We start from the raw sequence: 22990 nt of genomic DNA, 5'->3' as shown, positions 1-22990 counted from the left end.
GAGATGATGCTCTGCCTTCGTAAATTGAAAGAAATTTTCATTCTCTTTTAATCCTACAACCATTTTTGCACACCAAGAAAACGAAGGCAAACGGAGCTACTCATCCTACTCCAGTTTCTGCTCCCCTCCACATCTGACTCTGATGCCAAGACCCTTTAAATCCACAGAGTGATATAGACGTAATGCAGTATGTGGCTTCAACCAGCCTGCTGTGGTAAAATGGGGATTCAAGGGGATATTCCTTTTGCAAGGTAATAGCTGTGTACTATCATCCAGTAGTTCTGCAATGCACCTAGAGATCACCTATTTCTGGACAGTCTATTTATGGACTATGCCAGCAGTGGTGGGCTTTGGGGTCTCAAATTTCAGTGGTGCCCCGTGCCCCCCTCCATTCTACATTATAGTTTCAGCACTCCCGAAGCTGTGCGCCCAGTGCAATTGAACCAGTCGTGCTACCCCAAATCCATACCTGATGACAGTTTCACGTGTGTTATTTCAGTTTCTACATTGATCTGCATTGTTTTAAAACAATAACATCAATTCACATTGTTTTCAAAGCAATTTATCATAAAATGAGCATTAAAAAAAAAATCCTAACAAGAGCTATAGCGCAGAATCTGAAGACGTAATAAAACTGAATTCTGATCCGCGTATTAGTCTTGGAAGTTTGGTTGGGTGACTTAATAATGCAGGTTGGACAAAATCCTCATGTATCTCTAAATGCACCTAGTTTTTATTTGAGGTTGTGAGAATCATAAGAGTAACAGGTGGTCTAGGAATGGATAAATATGAACACCTTGTAGACGCAGGTGCGCCACTAGGGTGATCATTATCTTCGAGAAAATTCGGGCGAAGAGGCTAGACCAACAGGGCTGGTGGGAAAAGAGGGAGCCCATCCCTTGCCCAAACCCCCGGTGAGCTGCTGCCAGTCCACATCGGCAACAGTGCACACGGTGGAGCCGCCAGGCTGACTCGCAAGGAGGTCCCTAAGGCAGCGCACCTCGGGGGAGAAGGAGGCCGAAGGCGGACCGATAATCTCCACTCCTTGGGGAGGGAGGTGTGCGCAAAGCAAAAGGAAACTCAACCCGGATTGGGCTCGCTGCCACGGACTCCCCTCCCTGGCCCTCCCGGCTCTATCTGCCACAGGATCCTAAGGACAAGTGACACCCCCCTCACGTTCCTCTCCAAGTCCCAACAGGGGTCTCTCCAAAGTGCGCTTTGGCGCACGGCAGCTGGCATCTCTTGTGCGTGTCTCTCTTTCTCTCCCTCCTTCTTCTCTGGCACTGGGTCCCTCTGCCGCCGCTGTCACTGCAGCATCAAAGGCTGTGCTGCTGCAGCAACCACCCACTTCCCTGGTACCGGGAGTCGCCTGCGCAGCTGCCACTCCAGGCCCCAGAGCAACGCCAAGCGGCTCGGCCCCAGAAGTGACTGCTGTGGCATTCCCTCACAGGGCACAGGACGGTCTGGGCAGGATGCAGTAAGGGTTTTTATACTGGGTAGTAGATTGCAGCCTGGTCTATTGCTTTCATTTTATGGATCAATGGCCTCGTTAGATATTAAAATTCATGTCTAATTGCTGTTTTAGGGGTTGCTTTTCATGGTCTGGAACAGATTAATCCATTTTCCATTACTTTCTATAGGAAAGCACACCTTGGTTTAAGTCCGCTTTGGTTTAAGACTGGACTTCAGGAACAGATTAAGGTTGTAAACCAAGGTACCACTGTATAGATATTTGCGTAAGACTCAAAGACAGGAGTTAAAACTAAGGAAGACTAGATAAAATAAAGCAACAATAAAATGAGATCAAAATTGAAAACGTCTTTGCTCCTGCCTGAGGTCATGTGAGAGGATATAGCCAATCCACTGTTCCCAGTGCCCCATGAAATAAATGTGTAGAAACACCTGTTGATGCTACAAGCTAAACCACCATTCAGCTTTTTGTCTGAACTTGACCCTGGTGCAGATGCAACACCAAGCCCCCCAGTATGGTTTGTTTCCCAACAGCAGCAGGGGTGGAGCAAAGCACTTGTGATTTCAGTAGCATGCATCAGCACTTAAATCATAGTTCACTCTAACTATGGTTTCATGACATGCCGACCAGGTCATTGTCAGAAGTAACCACAGAGTGGAAAACCCTGCGTGCTTTTTCAATGGCATGGAAGTAGCTGTGGACATAGCCGTAGATATGCACATATATTAAGGGGGTCTAACATTCAGCCGGGACGCAGGTGGCGCTGTGGGTTAAAGCCTCAGCGCCTAGGACTTGCCGATCGAAAGGTCGGCGGTTCGAATCCCTGTGGCGGGGCGCGCTCCCGCTGCTCGGTCCCAGCGCCTGCCAACCTAGCAGTTCGAAAGCACCTCCGGGTGCAAGTAGATAAATAGGGACCGCTTACCAGCGGGAAGGTAAACGGCGTTTCCGTGTGCGGCTCTGGCTCGCCAGAGCAGCGATGTCACGCTGGCCACGTGACCCGGAAGTGTCTCCGGACAGCGCTGGCCCCTGGCCTCTTAAGTGAGATGGGCGCACAACCCCAGAGTCTGTCAAGACTGGCCCGTACGGGCAGGGGTACCTTTACCTTTACCTTTAACATTCAGCCAGGAACACAGGAAGAGCAAGCAGATTGCTTCATATGCAAAAGTAGAATTTGTAAGAAGCAAACCTACAATAACTAAACAATAGGAATTGCTAGCGTTCTCCTGAGCCAAGCTTGAAAAAGAACTTTGGGGTTTATAAAAGCATGCCTCAAAAGAAGAGGATATGACAAGACTGCCAAATTCTCCTTTGGGAACGAATGGAGCAATCTGTTTCTGTGGAGGTGGAGGAAAGGCTTCCAAGATGATGATAACCTTTCTGAACCTTCAGAAGAACTCGGGAAATTTCTGTGTTTATCCCAGGGGTGCTTCTCTTACTTTCAGAATTTCAGTCAATGTGGGGTTTTATACTAATTTTAGTCTACAGCTTTAAGAGCTGTGTGTATGAAGCAATGAAGTTCAGAACTGGGAGCCAAGCTGGTGAAAAAAATGCACAACAGCTACAGCAGGTAAAAGCTACGTATTTCTGTGAAATGACAGTAATATCTAGCACTTTCCTTGTGAATACACTCTGTGTTTTATATATTTGTTCTGACTCAGCAGCACTGACCTTTTATTCAACAGAAAATAAAATATAATTTAGATAATCCTTAAAGGGCTCAGAGAAAGGCAACAGAGAATGCTGATATTAAAATTCACCAATAATTAATTATGATCCTGAACTAGCTATTTCTAGTTGTACTGCTTAATGAGTTTTCAACACAAATTCATCATAGGCTGTCTCAGGAAGCTAGCAGCAAATCTGGGATTTTCGATTGATATAAAACAGAAATAACAGACCTCAATTTTGTCTGTTTTGGCATCTCCCCAGTATATCTTGTTTTCAACATAATCCAGAGCCAAGCCATTTGGCCAGCCGAGAGAAGTATTCACCAACACAATTCTGTCTGATCCATCTAATGCAGCTCTCTCAATCTTTGGATTCTCTCCCCAGTCAGTCCAGTACATATAGCTGTAAGGAGAAACAGAAATGTTGCAGTAAAATGCTATCATTACACACACTAATAGTCATTTGTTTGCATTTTAGCAGGGTTGATAGGAATTTGGGCTGTGGCCTTTGCTTTCTTTAGCTAAAGAGATTCACTGAAACAGATTAGTTAATTTAAGCTGCTTTGCAATCTGATGTAAATTTCTCATAAATGTATAACCTAGAAGTGTATACGCACTGAGCATTGTGTGGTCATCACTATGAACACACTGAAAGAGATATCAAGAACTAGATGCGGTTCTTTCACTTTTTAAACACACAAGAGAGGGGGGGCGGGGGGGAGAGAGTCTCCCAAATGGAAAGTGAAGTGTTTTAAATAGAACAATATTTAATGCTTGCAGGCTGAGACTTACATCTGCTTATGTTTACATTTTTAAAGACAGAAAGAATAAAACTGCATATGAAGCATATGGGAGATCAAGTGAGTACCTATTCAAACACTAACTGAAAAGTAATTAAGGAATTACACCATATTGTCCTAAAACATGGTCAACATGCCATCTATTGAAAAGGTTCCGGGCAATTTAAAATCTTTTCATGTTGTAAGCCACATTGAGCATGATTTTAACTATGGAAAGGCAACATACAAATAAAATGAGGATTAAAAACTGATCAAAATAATTTAAAAAGAAAAAAATGCATCAATGTTAAAATTTTGTTAAACCATTCCAAAGATTTATTACAATAGAAAACAGGCAACTCCTGATTTAGGTGCGTCCAAATGAGGCGCGATCACACGCCCCAAAGACATCGTGGAAAGGGGTGGGGCAGGCTTAACAAGGATTGCCTGCATATTAAAGCATCCCATATTCCAGGAAAACACCTAGACCCACAGAAACAGCGTACAAATGACTTGGTGACTGTGTAACCAGATCAATTCTCTGCCTGGACTTTTCTGGTACTGTCTCTTTACAGACTCAGCCAATCAATTGTAGATTGATTGACTGCTAGAACTATTTAGGAAGCTGACTAGGAAACATGGGCAGGGGGTTCACATGAAAAATCAAAGCTGCCTCTCTCTAGAATGGGGCCTCTTTGATTGTCCAAATCTCCAGGCTGGCCTCTTGCTTAGTTCAGTCATGTCAGCTACTCATCACTGTTTACCAGTTCTCCCACGGAAGTAGCTGAGGTGTGTAAGAAGGGCCAACGCTGTTTCCACTGTAGAATAGTCCTCTGCTTGCATCTCAGCTAAGTGACTGAGATGCATAACAATGTATTGTGTCAGGGGACTGACAGGCTATTTGTAAACACAGTGGAAATCCTTTCAGAATGGATGTGGCCTTGAGGTCTCCAACTGCTTATCCTTAATCTAAATAATGCAGAACTGAGATATCTGTTTCTGAATCAGGGCAAGCTGGAAACCCATGAAATGAATTGGTTTGATATAGTAAATTAGTGCATCTTACCCAACCATGGGATCCAAAACTATAGCTCTAGGTTCTTCCAAGTCTTCTGAGATCAAGATCTTCCTCATGGTTCCATTAAGCCTTGTTACTTCAATGCGGTCTGTGCCAGTATCAGTCCAATAAAGGTTACGGGCAATCCAGTCCACAGCAATGCCATCAGGGTGTGCAATTTGTGCTTGGACAATAAACTCACTAGCCGACCCATCAATGAAAGAGCGCCGGATGGCCCTCACCTCATCATCTGTCCAGTAGATGTACCCTTCTACAGGATCATAGTCAATAGCAATGGCATGTCGAATATCTTCCAGTTGCAAAACAATATCAGTGAAATCTGGAGTGTCCAATGATATCCGTCTCAAATCAGTTCTCCGGGCTAACAGAAGCAGCTCCATGGCACCTGTACAGATATATATATATATATATATATATATATACACACACATATATTTAAAAATCTTAGAACAAAGATATCCAAATAATTTTTTAGAAGTTCTTACATATTTCAACTGCTCACCATTCCGAGTTATCTTCTGTACACATAAAGCATCTGGGACAAAGAAAATCCCAGGAAAATCAGCTGAATGTTACATGGGTTAACATGTGCACCCAGTAAATGTAGCATGTTGGGGTATTTCCCCGCATCCATAAAAAATGTAGGATTAATGGGCAAAAAAAACCCAGAAAGAAGCTGGGGGGGGGGGGAATTCAAAGAAATTATTGATTTTTGCCACTGGAATGCCTTTTTCTCTTATCCACTATTAATGTATTGGGGTTTTTAAAATGTCTCTCAGACAAATATTGATCCAGAAAAACAGACTTCTTCTAACATCACATCCATGGTTCAATCTGGAGACACTTTAGTACTCCAAAGGTGTGTTGGAATGTAGCCTAAAATAGAAAATCCACCCCAAACAACATTAAGGGCGTTAAGGGCGTTTTCTTTACAAGTCTGGAATAGTGTTAAGCATTCAGAAGCTAAGATGAGAAGAGCACTCTGGTATCATAATGATCAAGACATTCCCTCATATATCTGAACCATTAAAAATGCATTTACCCACAAATATAGTTCAGGTAGCAGAAAAGCATTTTGAATTTCAAGTCCACACAGACAAAAGCAAATGAAGAATTTGTAGGCACAGTAGCGTCAGACTTTCCTGATTGGCATTAGCCACAATTAAGCAGCCAAGAGTGGGGCACATGATTATGTGTTCTGTCGCCTGTGCTCTGCAACTCCGCTTCACCTACCCACTGGAGACAGCACCATCAGCTATCTTCAAGCAGGAGCAGGAGCTGTTATTTTGTCTCTGCTTTACTTTCACATGCACCTGCACCTGCAGAGGCCTCTCTTGGCATCCACAGTGTTTCCTCCCCCCCCCCCCAATTGAAATACAAATTCTATCATAGCCAATAGATGTCCACAACAAGTTTTTTCTAGTTTGCAAAGCAGGCCAAAAAAGGCTGGCAAGCCCTGTGCTTTAAAATAATAATAATAATAATAATAATAATAATAATAATAATAATAATAATAATAAAAATCCTAGCACAGTAGTGTGTAGACTACTAACTTTCATGGACTTATCTGCAATGGTGTTCTAGCCTCAGCATGTTGAATATACAGCCAAATTCTTATGCTACTGGGGCAGTACAGGAAATAAAAAAACCATTGCAAATCTTTGGGTTCTCATCTTCTATACATGAGCATGCGGCAAAACCCGGGAAAATACTTCCAGGTTTGCCGCGTACGTATCCTGAAGGATATGTAACCGGAGGTGAAGGCAACTAGAGGAACGGCTAAGGGAGCTGGGCATGTTTAGCCTGGAGAAGAGGAGGTTAAGGGGTGATATGATAGCCATGTTCAAATATATAAAAGGATGTCACATAGAGGAGGGAGAAAGGTTGTTTTCTGCTGCTCCAGAGAAGCGGACACGGAGCAATGGTTCCAAACTACAAGAAAGAAGATTCCACCTAAACATTAGGAAGAACTTCCTGACAGTAAGAGCTGTTTGACAGTGGAATTTGCTGCCAAGGAGTGTGGTGGAGTCTCCTTCTTTGGAGGTCTTTAAGCAGAGGCTTGACAACCATATGTCAGGAGTGCTCTGATGGTGTTTCCTGCTTGGCAGGGGGTTGGACTCGATGGCCCTTGTGGTCTCTTCCAACTCTATGATTCTATGATTCTATGATTCTAGAGGTACCAGTGTACATTAAAAACATAAGACAAGACTCCAACGGCCGGCTTGAAGATTCAGCTAATATATTCTGGCTTTGTCAATGCAAACTCAGGGGCATTATTTCAGGTTTTGGTATGGGGGAAGTATAGATTCACAGCCAGGATCAAAGGACTGCTCCTGGATATGCTCCAGGCTAAACTGCAAAAAAGCAACACATTGTAAGAGGATTTGCTGTAGTTTGTCTACCTCACAGCAACTAGAAATATTGAAACTGCCGAGGAATAATCATATGGTCTGAAACTAATTTTTTTGAGGGGAGAGAAGAGACAATGCCAAGTGGCACCTCTGGAAAACAGCTTGAAAGCATCTCCTCCTATGAAAATATAGGATTCTATTAGTTTGATAACCAGCAGCAGTACATTCCTAGTGTCAGCCAGGAGGAAGGAAGTGTATTCTTGGTTATTTTTCTCACCGGAGTACTAAAACATAATTGCCCCTCAAAGCAAGGCACAATTAAAATGCAGTGAACATAGATTAGAGAGAACTGTGCTGCATTTCCCACAGAATCACCTTTTTTTTTTTTTGGCAACCCCCCAAACCCAAAAAACAGGTTTTCCACCACAGAATTATGGAAATAGCATAAACATGGACAGTACATTTAAGCTTTTACCAGACTGACAGTTATTCTCAGTATATAATGTGTGAACAGCTCAGTGTACATTAAAATAAGAAAGGAAGTGAAGAGGTTAAATCTTTTTCCAAAAATTGCCTGAGTCAGTGGCCATTGTCAGAACTTGTGGCAATGAAGTCTATAAGCTTAGTTGAAGTTTGTGTTAATTAGGATTTCCTTTTTTTCTGAACCTACTTCAGTGGGTGAGAATGGCCAGAGTTTCAGTTTTATGACAGACGGAGAAATAATGTCTCTGTATCTATTTGATCAATACCGTTCCTGACTTTGCAAGCCTCTATTATGGTAGAGACTATTTCACACCCAACAGCACTTCCACACTAACATGGCATGAGGAAAGTCCGGAGAGCTTTATGTAGCATCTGGTACAATGAAAGGGAGAGCCTATGTAAAATGATGTTGTCAGCAGTAGCCATCACATATTCATACACACTGCTTGCTCTTGGCTTCTCTATCACACTCAGTTTATTTCTGTTGCTCTACACAAGAGTTTTGGCACTTTCGAGCTGAGACACTGGAGGAGTATTGAACTATGATTTTGGCTCAGCTCACTAATGAACTAGGATTTTTGGCTTACATCCATTGCTAAGTGTTATTTTGAAAACATGTGGAAACTGAAATTAGGTGCCCAACTCAGTTATTATCAGACAAAAAGAATTAATTCACACAGCATTTAAGTAATACTATGCCATTTGCAATTTCAGCTCCTTGATGAATATTTCTTTTGAAGATTTCCAAAATGGCTAGAAACAGGAAACTAGGGGGGAAAGTCATTGTTTACAACTGCCTCTCCCAGATACAATTAAAATACACATGCGTACAAGGTGGTTTTTATATGCTGCAAATTGAGAAAGCAAAAGTTCATTGACATGAAAACTACTCTGCTGGGGTCAGCCAGGTTCACCTTTGGCTGTATGGATCATCTGTCAATGCCAAGGCACTATAAATTGTAGTAATTCACAGAGTGTTCCCTCACTCCCAATCCTCTTCCTGATGATCCAGCCTTATGCACCGAAGAATAAAATACTCCTGTTACTTAAAGAATCAGAACACTTGAATTTTAAAAAAATTATGCTTGCCATAAACTTGCAAAAAATGCTATTAGGTCTTACACAAGGGTTTGGTTCCGGGAGTCCATATACGTAAAAATGGGTAAAACCAGGAACCCCCGGAACTGCACCCCCCCATGGCAGACGGCTGCCAACCTGGCTTCAGAAAGGCAGCACACACAAGGGCTCTCGCAGTGTCCCAGAGCCCTCTTGCCACCTTTCAAAGCCCAGTAAGCACCTGCCCAGCTTTGGGAAGGAACCTCTAGAACCCTGCCAGAGCCCTCGCGCCTCGTTAACCAGCTTTGGGAAGGCAGCTCTGGGATGCTGCCAAAGGCTTCAAGCAGCACAGGTGGTGGCTGTCAGGGACTGGGCAGAGGAGGAATGGTAGAGACCGCCTCCCCAGCCTGACCTTTCTAGAGGAGAAGACAGTTTATATTTATAACAGGGATTTGAGGGAGGTCATAGCTCAGAGGCAGATGAGGGGGAAAGTTGGGAAATAATGGGAGAGGAGGAGGGAGAGGAAGCACCAGGGGGGCAACAGCTGATGGACAGTGTCTTTAGAAAGCATTCCAGACCCCCCATCTCCCAGAACCTGGCAAGCCTTGAAAGTAGGAGAACAAAGGGCTCAAAGACAGAGGTCGCTTGCCAGTAGCCATAGCGAAGGTGATGAGGATGACGAATGAATGAGGAAGTGGGAGAGACGGGGTGGGAGGGCTGGAGATTCACTCGGGTCAACGCCATTATCCAAGAGGCTGGGTTCTATAGCCTCTCTCTGTAAATACTGAATAAACAGCAGACGGTAAGAACATTCCTTGTCTTTGTACGTTCCTGGGCAACCAGCCATGGGAGTTGCTGACAGCAGCCTGACAGTTGTATGGAAATAAGCAAATAGAGAGTGGGTTTCCTCCACTCTTTGTTTATTTGTTTAAAGCCCCCCCCCCGCCCCATGCAAAGCTGTGATCACATAAGTAAAACCAGTATAAGATTTAAGTTACCCGTATTTCACTGAGAACCCTTCCTCTTCATTTTCATTCCATTTGGGAAAATGGATGTTGGTATTGTTTAGGCACCAACATTGGTCAGTTGGATTTAATTTATGTGGGTTAAAAATAAAAAATATTTCAGCACTTGCCTCTCTTCCAGCAGTCTTCAATTTTGCATAATAATAATAATAATAATAATAATAATAATAATAATAATAATTTGAAAATGGGATTGAGGCAATATATTCAGAACAAAAGGCTAAATTGATAGTTAACAATGTGGTCACAGAAGAGTTCAAAATTGAAAAAGGAACACGACAAGGCTGCCCGATTTCCCCTTTGTTATTTATCTCGGTTCTGGAAGTGCTCTTAAATATGATTAGAGGGGACCGGTTGGTGGAAGGGATTCAGGTCGGAGCAAAACAATATAAACTTAAAGCTTTTGCAGATGACCTAGTGTTGACACTGCAGGAGCCAGAATCTAGTACAAAAAGAGTACTACAACTGATTCAAGATTTTGGTCGGGTGGCGGGATTTAAACTAAATAAACAGAAAACTAAGGTGTTGGGAAAAAATTTGACAGATACAGAGTCAGAACGGTTTCAGAGAGAAACAGAACTAATTGTGGTCAAAAAAGTAAAGTACCTAGGGGTGAATATAACAGCAAAAAATCTGAGTCTATTTAAGGATAACTATGAAAAATGTTGGTCTGAAATTAAGAGGGACTTGGACAGCTGGTCAAAATTGAAGCTTTCTTTGTTAGGCCGAATTGCTGCTATTAAGATGAATGTATTGCCAAAGATGTTGTTTTTGTTTCAAACATTGCAGATTGTGGACAAGATGGAGTGCTTCCGGAAGTGGCAGAGAGATATCTCTAGACTTGTCTGGCAGGGCAAAAAGCCCAGAATTAAGTTTAAGATATTAACTGATGCGAAAGAAAGAGGGGGCTTTGCCCTGCCAGACTTAAAGTTGTACTATGAAGCCGCAGCTTTCTGCTGGCTAAAAGACTGGCTACTTCTCGAAGACACTGATGTACTGGACCTGGAAGGTTTTAACAATGCTTTTGGTTGGCATGCATACTTATGGTATGATAAGGTTAAGATCAATAAGGCCTTCAAGAACCATATTGTCAGGAAAGCAGTATTTAATGTCTGGACAAAATACAAAGACTTATTGGAAAACAAAACTCCGAGGTGGCTTTCACCCTTGGAGGCTAAGGCCCGAAAAAGACCCAATATGGAGGCCAAATGGCCAAAATATTGGGAAATATTAGAAAAAGATGGAGACAATTGGAAATTGCAGAGTTTGGAGAAAATGAAGGATAAAGTGCGAGACTGGTTACATTATGCTCAGATTAAAGAAGTTTTAAAAAATGATAAAAAGTTAGGGTTCCAGGTGGAGAAATCGAAGTTGGAAACAGAACTGTTAGAACCAAAGACTAAGGTATTATCAAGAATATATAACTTGCTGTTAAAATGGAATACACAAGACGAAATGGTTAAATCGGCTATGATAAAGTGGGCACAGGACATTGGACATAACATTATGTTTGAGGACTGGGAAAGGTTGTGGACCACTGGGCTGAACTTCACTGCATGTAATGCTCTGAAGGAAAATGTAATGAAAATGATATATAGATGGTACATGACCCCAGTTAAACTTGCTAAAATATACCATTTGTCTGATAATAAATGTTGGAAATGTAAAGAAAGTGAAGGAACATTCTTTCACCTCTGGTGGACCTGCCCTAAAGTGAAGGCCTTCTGGGAAATGATATATAATGAGTTGAAAAAGGTATTTAAGTATACCTTCACTAAGAAACCAGAGGCCTTTCTTCTGGGTATGGTCGGCCAGAAGGTGTTAAAGAAGGACCGAACATTTTTTATGTATGCAACAACGGCAGCAAGAGTACTCATCGCTAAGAACTGGAAAACTCAAGATCTACCCACACTGGAAGAGTGGCAGATGCAGCTGATGGACTACATGCAACTGGCTGAGATGACTGGCAGAATCCGAGACCTGGGAGAAGAGAGGGTTGAAGAAGACTGGAAGAAATTTAAGATTTATCCTCAAAAATATTGTAATTTGGTTGAATGTTAAGAAGGATGCTAGATCATAAATAATTGTCCACCACTGAATTAGATCTGAATTTGACGATAAGTGAGATTAAGGAAAATACAAACTTTCTGGAGAACTGTTAGATTTTATTTAAATGAGCGGATATAAGGTTGTAAACAAGAGGATAATTTGCTTGAAAAAAATTTTCAGCGATGTAAGTGGGAGCGGGAGACGTGAGGGAGTCCAAAGAAGTGAGGAAACTATGTTATGATATAAGTAATGTTGTTTATTATTTATGTATTGTATTCAAAAACTTTAATAAATAATAATAATAATAATAATAATAATAATAATAATAATAGTAATAATAATAATAATAATTTATACCCCACTCATCTGGCTGGGCTTTCCCCAGCCACTCTGGGTGGCTTCCAACAAAATATTAAAAATACAGTAAAGCATCAGACATTAAAAACTTCCCTAAACAGGGCTGCCTTCAGATGTCTTCTTAAAGTCAGATAGTTGTTTATTTCCTTGACATCTGATGAGAGAGCATTCCACAGGGCAAGTGCCACTACCAAGAAGGCCCTCTGCCTGGTTCCCTGTAGCTTCACTTCTCACAGTGAGAAAACCGCCAGAAGGCCCTCGGAGCTGGACCTCAGTGTCTGGGCTGAATGATGGGGTTGGAGACGCTCCTTCAGGTATACTGGGCCGAGACCGTTTAGGGCTTTAAAGGTCAGCACTAATACTTTGAATTGTGCTCGGAAACGTACTGCATCTTCCCATACTTATTGTTTGATTTAAATAAAACAAATTGTAAAGCAATAACGTAAGTTTAATTGACTTCACTGGCATGATTAAATAGCACATGGGAAGCAGTCTGCCTGTCTATAAAGAACTACCGTTTTATAACTCAAAACTATGTTAGGTGTGCAAAGGAGTGGCAGATGAGAAGAATGGGAAGTAAATTCAAATTTGGCTACCCATTAGTCATCTATGCTACTTAACAAAATAAGAATTCCCTTTCAAGTTTGCCTATTCCAGCAGCCTCTTTCCATCTGTGGCCAGTGAGATGGTACCAGGAATTCCACAAGCAGGATATGAAGGCAATGGGCCCTCTGCACGTGCTTGTCCCAAAGACAAATGCTATAGAGATAAATACTTCCTCTGCACTTTGGAGCTTCCATCTTGCTATGTTGGCTTACCACCACTGATGGAACTGCAGTTGCCTAATCCCCTTCAAAAAGCCATCTAAGCCAGTGACCATCACCAGAGTTTGTTACAGCAATTCCTAAGTTTATGGAAGTATTTGATAAAGAAGTACCTTCTTTTCTCTATCCTAAATCTAGCATTCATCAAGCTCTGGTACTGTTGCTGGCATAGCAAGTCATATCTGTCACAGAAGAAGACCAGACCTTCCCTCCATTTTCCGTCCTTACGACAAACCTATGCAACAATGATCTACAGCATCTGTAGAGCAGTTGTAAATTTTCTGCAGGATTATTACTTAGCATATTCTCACTGTTAATATTTTATGTTGATTGCTTTATGCAATTTTGACTACCAAGGAAAGTCTTGGGACATAATGTAAGCCTAACTGAAAGTGTTGTGCTGATATGTTTCCAAAGCCAAATATGGAATTGATTGAAATAAAAAAGTGATAAATTGATTTCATAAATAACAGGGATGAACAACAGAGAAATAATATAAAAGTTATGCCATGTGGTCCAGAAGCACCAATCTGGTCTGTAACAGGTAGGGTTGCCATCGTACCTATACAGGATTGTCCTGTATTTCCATATAAAATGCTATATCCTCTATTGATACAGTTTTGTCCTGTATTTCAGGCCCCAGGGTCACCCAATAAGGTTCATGACAGAGACAGGATTTGGACATTAGTCTCTTCAATTTAAGTCTGTTCATTATATCGCACTGGCTCTTGGCAGATATATTTACTGAAAGAACAGCATAGATTGTTCTGTACCTGAAAAGAAAACATTGTTTGGATTTATATCTCCTGAAAACACGGATTTGCTTTTTCCGTTAGATTTTCAAAGTGAGAACTGAGAACAGATGAAAGAATACTGTACTAACAAATCTAGGCCTCTAATGCTATATTGTCATTAAATAAATGATTGGAATATTTGAGTAAAGATTTGAATATTTGAAAAAGAAGCTACAACAAATTTTGCAGAACTGTATCCTTCCTCCCTTGCCTGAAAGAATATTTAGACAGACAACATAAAGATAATTAGTTTATGTATTATGCAGTTATAAGTCGCAATAATGAAACTGTTTTTTAATGAGTTGGTAATTTATAGGGACAAATTCTGCAAGTTTAGTTTAGCCTTTCAGTTTCTTTACAATATACCGTATTTTTCACTCCATAAGACGCACTTTTTCCCTCCTATAAACTAAGGGGAAATGTCTGTGCGTCTTATGAAGCAAATACCCTCCTCCTTGGCTTGTTTTAAAGCAGCAAAGCGGGACAGGAGCCGCTTACACGGGTGTAAAGCAAGCACAGCGGGAGCCGTGTAATCCCTCCGCCCCCATGGGACAATGCTCGTGTGGGCGACGTCCCACATCCCCACAGGCGACGTGCTGCCACACAAGACCCTCCCTCCACCACTGGTCTTGCTGGGACAGTAGGCCCTTCCTTTGCAGAAGTTTGAAATTTGAAGGGCGGCTGTGGTTTGCTCCTTGTGTTGTGTACAAAGGTGTGAATTGGGTAGGTTTGACTTTAAATGGGAATTGAATCAGATTTCCCACTCATTCCTCCCTCATATAAAAGCCCCCAGAGATCTCTGCAATGAAAAAAAAGGAAGAAAGTCCCACTTCTTTTGGCTTTATTAAAATAATTGTGTAGGGCCAAACCATACAGTCCTTAGATCTAAGGGACTCAATGTGGAACCTCATATATTTCCACTGCCTGCCCCCAATACAAGGGGATAAAGTCTCTCTTCATTTGTTAATGACAGTGATGGTTCTTAATGCCACTGTTGACTCCTGTTCACTTTACATGGCTGAAATATTATTCTGATATACAGGTAGTTTATTAAATAGTTTAGTACAACATTTGACTCAGAATTTTTTTGTTTTTGTTTTCCACCTCTAAAAACTAGGTCAGGTGTGTCTTATGGAGTGAAAAATACAATATATATGGCACAAATTATTTTAAGCAAGCTTTCTGTGGATTCACATAGCCATGATTAAATAGAAACAAAGGGGGGAAATGAGCAAGGAGAAACAGCTGCTGCAACCTATAAAATGCTCAATTATTTTTTTAAAAAAGCTATCTGCATTTCTAAGTAAAATCTTGACATTAGTTGAAAAAGTAATTTGGTGTTTTATATTTTTATCATTTCTAACACTTGATAACTTACAGCTAGAATATGTGAACTGACCATTTTAAAAGCATTGTGTTTGATGTGATCAGAGGTGACATCAAAATTCCAACCACACACACATCTTCAACACTTAGAATCATAGAATCACAGAGTTGGAAGAGACCACAAGGGCCATCGAGTCCAACCCCTTGCCAAGCAGGAAACACCATCAGAGCACTCCTGACATATGGTTGTCAAGCCTCTGCTTAAAGACCTCCAAAGAAGGAGACTCCACCACACTCCTTGGCAGCAAATCCCACTGTCAAACAGCTCTTACTGTCAGGAAGTTCTTCCTAATGTTTAGGTGGAATCTTCTTTCTTGTAGTTTGGAGCCATTGCTCCGTGTCCGCTTCTCTGGAGCAGCAGAAAACAACCTTTCTCCCTCCTCTATCATTGTGAATCAGCCCTGCAAGCCTAGTGGTTAATGTTACCCCCTTTCACCTGCACTTCTTATTGAACAATAAACATATATACCAAGAGAGGCATATAAGAGAGAGTGTGCTTCTCCTGATATTTGGCCCAAGTCATTTATGGCTTTGTGTGTCAATATAAGCACTTTAAATTGGGCTCAGAAGGACAAAGACAACCAGCGCAGGTCTTTCAAGAAGTAGTGTAATATCTGCCCAGCCAGCAGTGCTCATAAGTAGCATGGCTGGATACTCCATTCTGTCCTAGATGTAGTTTCTGAATCTTCAACACATTACAACAGTCCAGTCTTGAGGTCTGTGAGATGATCCATGGTTCTTTGAACAAAACATGGTTTAAACAACAATAACATTATTATCGCAGCCCACTGTGAAAAGTGTGTGCGTTCATAACATATTAATTCAACTTTAGGATAAATACCTCATACAGATTATCAGTTAGTTCCAGAAAAAGCATTTTGTTCCTTAGCAGTAAGTGACAGATTAGAGGTGACAACCATCTGGGTGTCATAGTCAGGGTGTGTTTATAACATGCCCAGAATGGCCTATGAGTCTGGCAATGGCATTAAATCAGGCCTGTCTGCCTTTCCCATGCAGCACTGCTGCCAGTCTTGAAGCCCATCAAACTAAATGAGAAATTACCCTCTTTTAAGCTTGCTCTCCTTTTCAAGCCCCCAATGCACTTCCAACAGGTTCTTTGGCATGTGAGCACACAGTATCCCCCCACAAAGCTCTATGTATGAAGTCTAATGTGGTACTAACTCTTCCTCCCTAGAACTTTCCACACACATTCCTCCAGGTATCTTGCACCCTCCCCACAATTTGAGAAACCACTGCTGTAACATACACTGAAGCGGCAGTGTACATTTTGTACTTGACTTGTAGCATCCTTGCCAGAAAGGTACACTATTCAATTATGCTAACAGATCAAATTCTTTGCCAGTTTAAACTCTATTATCTGAATAACTTTTAAAATTATAACATACCATCTTTGCAGGTTTTTTCATTTTCAAGGAGTTTCACGCCTGTGGGACATGCACACTGATAAGAGGGCTTGACAGGAGACATCAAACACAAATGGGAGCAACCACCGTTATTGGTTCCACATGGGTTTGCAGCTGTCAAGTACAGAGACCATGCAGATCAGTGTGTAGTAATACTAAAAAACATTACATTGCACATCAAGAATAACATGTGTTTTAGGGAAGAGAAACATGGACAGCAGAAACAAGCAAAATAAGTAAGGAAGTGCACATACACAGGTTATATGTGACTTGAATATGTGTATATTTGTGTGAATGGGGAACTATGTGTACACAGGAGGTGAAAAATACAAAGGCATTGCACACCAACCCAAGCCTCCCTCCCCACATCTGCAAAATAATGTTAGCCTCCAAAGCTGCATTTCATCCTTTTGAAGAAAAGCTGTATTGAGAATTTCATTTTCGCAACCTTCAGTTTTGTTTGTGATATACAGTTGTGATTTTATTTTTTTCAGTTTCTGAGTTTATTGTATGCTATTTGCATTTTATTGTTGTTATTGTATTTCTGTTGTAAACTGCTCTGAAATTTTAATATATTAAGGGGCATAGTATTTTATAAATAAAATAAATAAATATAAAACCCAATTTTGACTTTATTATCGTAATGACTGGTCTGCCTTCACACAGACAGGTGATATGAGATATGCAAAGCAAAGACGGGGCACAGAAAACTTTGGCACAGCAGAAGCCTCCATACTGTTAACAGGAACTATTACCATTTCCTCTGCACCACATTTCATCCTCTGACCTGCCTTGTCAGGAACGTAAAGCAATAGCCTAAATAGCAATCCCTCCTAGAGGTTGATCCCAGGGAGCCATCTGACCATGGGAAAATCCACTTTCATAGGATCAAAATAATTAGAAGCATAAATGCCACCTCTGTCTCTCTGAGGAGTTAAATTGACAAGCTGTTTCTCCCTCAGTCTCCTTTTCCCCCCATGACAGTGTTTCTCAACTTTTTTCTGACTGTGGCCCCAGGCGCCACCGGTAGAAAGGTAGCTACTTAAATGTTCTGTCTGTAAACAGAATATGTTTTATTTATAAAAACACGTTTTACTCCTCCACAATGGAATATGTGTACTACATCTGTGCCAAAAGAACATGGGTTCAAATTATCTCGGGGGGGGGGGGATTATTTTACTGTTCTGTTAGCTAAATTAGAAGTTGAATCTAAAATAGCATTAAAGGTGAAACATGACTTCTTTCTATAACATTATAGGAACACAATGAAATATTGTTGAAGCAGAAAAACATAGAATCATGGAGCTGGAAGGGACCCCAAGGGTCATCATTCTAGTGCAGCCCCCTCCAAGGTAGGAAACTCAGCTCAAACATCCATGACAGATGGCCACCCAACCTCTGCTTGGAAACCTTCAAGGAAGGAGAGTCCAGAAACTCCCAAGGGACATCCATCTTCCATGTATTATAAAAAGTAAACAATACTGATTTGACCCCAGTTAACTGACACAGAAGGGGAAACCTACAGATACAGTCCAAATGGCACACAGCTCTGTATGTATCAGAGAATTTTAAAAAGCAAGTGGTCCTCACTCACCTGATGCAAAAAGGCCTTGTCATTCGGAGGAGCCCTGGCTGCCTAGATAAAAAACTATAGCCCCACACACCCTTATCCGAATTCAGTGCGGCTTTCTTCTGAGTAGACACCTATTTACTAGATGCAAATCAGCAGCACCAGACGGCCCTGGTCCGCTAGGTGCTGGGATGGATTTCACCCCACACCTTTAGGAGCTGGGCCAATGCTGCCTAGCAGTTCCTCGCCATACTGGGGGAAAGTGACAAGCGGGATGCCGCAGGGTTCTGTCCTGGGCTCATTGTTGTTCAAAATCTATATAGATGACTTGGATGAAGGAAATGAGGAGATGCTCTTCCCATCTGCAGATGACACCAAACTGGGAAAGAGGAGACTGAAAACTGATATGATACCCACCTACGATATCTAAAGGGCTGTCATTTGAAAGAGGAAGGGGTGTGTTATTTGCCTGCTCTGATGGGTAGGACGCAAACCAGTGGATTCAAGTTGCAAGAAAGGAGATTTTAACTCAACATCAGGAAGAACTTAGACTCCTTCAGAAAGTGGCTATTGGTCATGGATACTTTAACTGAGATTCCTGCATGGCAGGGGGGTGGACTAGATGAACTTTGGGTTCTCTTCTAATTCTGCAATTCTGTGTAGAATTGTAAAAGAAAAAGCAACCTGGCTACCTGCCAAAAACTGAAAACACAAACACAGGGAGAGTAAAATAATACGATTTTACTACTCAGATCAAAAACATTAAGAGTTGGTGATTCACTCACCAGTTCATGTCAATGATAATTTTGTTCTTTGACCAACAGCAAGCCATCATGCAGAGATTAATCATAGCTAAGGTTCTTTAACCATGCCTTGGTATGTTGTCTGAACTGGTGCCAGTGTTTCTTGGGATATATTTTTAATTCATTGCCTTATAAATTGTACCAAAGAAAGCATCTATAATGAACTCTTCCACTCTAAGGCAAATTGGGACTTCTACCAATCTGTTCAAAGTTGTAGTTAGCAATGGTGGGGGGACAGAGAACTCACCACTGGGCTGTCGTTGTTGGTTGAACACATGAATATCCATGGGAGAAAATATATTGGAATGTATTTCACGCAGGTTCTCCCCAGTGTATTTGTTGCAAGCCAGGACAGAACGTGTGGTCCAGTCAGTCCAATACAGTGTATCCTCAAATAATGTCAGAGCAAAAGGATGTGGAAGAGACCCTTTAATGACAGCTTGCCTGGTGGAAAACAAATGGAAAACGTATGTTCAATCTACAAGCAAAGTCCTTAGATCTAGGAAAGAAGCTCTAATTGGACTCTTATCAACCAACCTTTTTCTTAGGTCTGAACTGCTAAATTGCCTAAATTTATTTTTAAAATTAGGACAACCTTATCTTCCCTTAATCGGCTAAGAGAACCTGAATAAGTTTATTTTAAATCTTAACTGAGGATTTTATAGTTTTAGGGTTGCACACTGTTTGAAGTAACTCATAGAGGCAAACTCATGATTTGCTAAGAACGTCATGAAACGTGTCAATATCTCAGCATTAAAAAGCAGTTTGTAACCAAAACAACCCAGGAAGCTAATACAGTACACTTTCAATGTTTTACACATTTACAGAATATATACAGTAAAATTTCCTTACAGAAATCATCCAGGATTAGTCTTCCTCCACCCAGTATTGCACCTCTTCTCAAATACACTTTCTCTTTCTGTCAACTTCAACAATGCAGACTCCAACCTTTGCTGTCCCTCTCTCTAATACTACTTTATATATGCCGCAGGGTTACATATATTCTTACACTTGCAATTCACTGCACATAGGATTGCAGTCTTGACATTTGAATTAATATTTTATACATCAGTATACAAAATGCACTGAAAGAAAAAAGAGGTCGCACTAACTATGAACTGCAAAGAGGTGCATTTCAAAAAATAAAAACGTGATAAAACATTCAGAACATGAGAATTTTAGGAGATGCATTTTGATATCTAATATTCTAACAGAGATTCTAGCCAGAGAGAATAATATTTAATCCAGTTAATTCTCACCATCACCACCACTAGAATAGGGTCAACGATGAGCTCTATCCTGTGCATAGGAATGCACATCAACTGGGGGAATTTTCCATTTATTTATTTCAGGAAGGAAGGAAGAAAGGTGGGGAAAATGACGAGGCAAATGAGGACAAGAAAGAGGTAAAGAGTCAAAAAGCTCGCAAAACAACCACAACAAGAGTGGTCAAGAAGACAAAATAATATATTTTTCATGCACAGAAAAAGACCCATGGCTGACGAGAGGGAGGGCAGATGGCTCCTCCTCCTCCTTGCTTGCGCACCGCAAAAGCAGCCCCTCACTCCCACTGAGCTCTCTCCACAAATGATGGTGAGTTGCTTGGGCAGCTGAGGGAGCCAGGTTGCTGTGTGCTCTCTCCCTCCTTGCCACGATTCCTGGGTGTTTTTTTTAAAAAAAAAACATTAGGCTGTGCCCAGGCACACCCTGCGCACATGACCATGCTCCTGTGTTTGGTCAGATACAACATGAGGCATGAGTCTTCCTCTACTTGGGCTCTAGCCATTTCCCACCTTATTTCATTGCTCCCAGCACAGATGTATAACAAGGAGCCATAGAAATTCTATTCAGAAGGAGAGGGCATTTGGATAAAAGTCATCTACCAAATAAATAGCAACAACAACAACAACAAAAATTTTACTAGGCGCCACTACTGAGAATGCCCTCTGTCTGATTCCCTGTAACTTCACTTCTTGCAGTGACGGAACCACCAGAAGGCCCTTGGAGCTGGACCTCAATGTCCAGGCTGAACAATGGGGGTGGAGATAATCCTTCAGGTATACTGGGCCGAGGCCATTTAGGGCTTGAAAGGTCAGCACCAACACTTTGAATTGTGCTCAAAAACATACTGGGAGCCAATGTAGGTCTTTCAGGACCAGTGTTAAATGGTCCCAGCGGCTGCTCCCAGTCACCAGTCTAACTACTGCATTCTGGATTAGTTGTAGTTTCCGGCTCAGCTTCAAAGGCAGCCCCATGTAGAGTTCCATTGCAGAAGTCCAAGTGGGAGATAAGCAGGGCATGTACCACTCTGATGAGACAGTACACAAGCAGGAAGGGTCTTAGCCGGTGTTATCAGATGGAGCTGGTAAACCTGAGTTTCCATGGACAGCTGTGAGTCCAAAATGACTCCTAGGCTGAGCACCTTGTCCTTTAGTGGCACAGTTACCCCATTCAGGACCTGTGAGTCCCGCACACCTGCCCGCCCCCTGTCCCCCCAAAACAGTACTTCTGTCTTGTTGGGATTCAACCTCAGTCCGTTAGCTGCCATCCACATAGAGAGGAAAACAATAATTAAAAAACAATTAAACATTGATAGAACAAAACTCTCTACCTACCTACCTACCTACCTACCTACCTATCATGTATTAAAAACATACAGATAATTTCAATAAAAACAGCATCAACCCTTTCATTCAAAGCAATCAGTTCCCAAAAGCCTGTTGGAACAAGAAAGTCTTCACTTGACGGCGGACGGCAGCAAGGAGGGAACCAGTCCATCTTCTCCAGGGAGCAGCCCCTGAGAAAGCCCTCTCTCTCATGCACCCCTCCCTCACCCTGTGAGGGTGGCAGGAATGAGAGAAGTTTCATCTTTTCCTCCCTAAACCTTTTAAAGGTGATCAGCACAAGAATTCCCTGGCTTCCTTTGGAAGGAAGGGCAGGGTCCAAATTAATTAAATATATAATCCTATTTGGCAGGCTTCATTCACTTAAGAAGGGCTACTATGTCTGCAAATGTCAACCAATTCTATCAAGAGTAAAAAAATGCATTATAGCCTTAAAAAAAAAAAGGTCGCCATAATAATAAATGGGTTAGTCGCAATTCTGTCTTTTTGGGGGTTGGGATTTAGACCTGATCTGAACTAGACAGCCCTTACAATACCTTGCATTAAATTGGGCAATTTTTCAACATGTTGAACCGGGATCCAAACTGACTCTTGTGGTTGGTGCACAAGAGTGTGTGTGTGTGTGTGCGCGCGCGCGCGTGCGTGCGCACATGCTAGCTCTATTTAAGAAGTAGTAATGAGATTAGCATCAACTCCTGTGGTTCCTCAATATCTTTTCTAAATCTCAATAATACAATGAGGGCTTTCAACAGCACTCTATACTTATACCACCCAATGGCATGCTTTCGTATTTTATAACCTGATGTTCCCACCACATATGCAAATCGCTAGTGTTATCAACACTGCATTCTCCAACAGGGCAGCCTTTAATCTGAAAACTTCAAATTCACCAATAACTATCATGCTATAAAAGCACACAGGTTTGTTCCTAAACATGAATCACAATTGCCTGAGTGCAACTATGTGGAAAAGCAGGGAAGAGCTTGCAAGGCACCCAAATGGACTTCAGCTGTGCTTTTTTATGATTTAAGGAAGAGATGTTGATTTCTGAACAAACATGATCGTATCCCTTCATGAGAGCCACGTACAGCACACTCAGCTCCTTGAAGGAAGCTTGAATTGGAGCTCTTTGCAAACCCAGTTTTGTTTTTACCACCCTGAATTATTGTGTGTCAGCAATACCCACTTTGCTCTAACTCTAGGTCATTGATGAACAAGTTTAAAATCACTGGCCCAGAATAGAATGTGT

General features: G+C 41.6%; 1 protein-coding gene across 4 annotated transcripts in view; it reads right to left on the bottom strand.

Moving 5' to 3' along the window:
* The window catches only part of LRP6 (LDL receptor related protein 6), a 105663-nt gene that overhangs the window by 40903 nt on the left and 41770 nt on the right, over nt 1-22990 (bottom strand). For 3 of the 4 annotated variants that reach the window (XM_079975085.1, XM_079975086.1, XM_079975087.1), the window contains 4 exons: nt 19365-19561; nt 16727-16858; nt 4984-5380; nt 3370-3541 (listed from right to left, as the gene is read on the bottom strand). In XM_079975085.1, the coding sequence (XP_079831211.1) occupies nt 3370-3541; nt 4984-5380; nt 16727-16858; nt 19365-19561 (898 nt within the window). The remainder of the gene's footprint in view (nt 1-3369; nt 3542-4983; nt 5381-16726; nt 16859-19364; nt 19562-22990) is intronic. The other variant, XM_079975088.1, reaches the window with a different exon arrangement.

This window comes from Podarcis cretensis (genome assembly GCF_951804945.1).
Source record: "Podarcis cretensis genome assembly, chromosome: 5".
Classification (NCBI taxonomy): domain Eukaryota; kingdom Metazoa; phylum Chordata; class Lepidosauria; order Squamata; family Lacertidae; genus Podarcis; species Podarcis cretensis.
The sequence above is the reverse complement of the archived record's forward strand: the minus strand, read 5'-3'. Positions and strand labels throughout refer to the sequence as shown.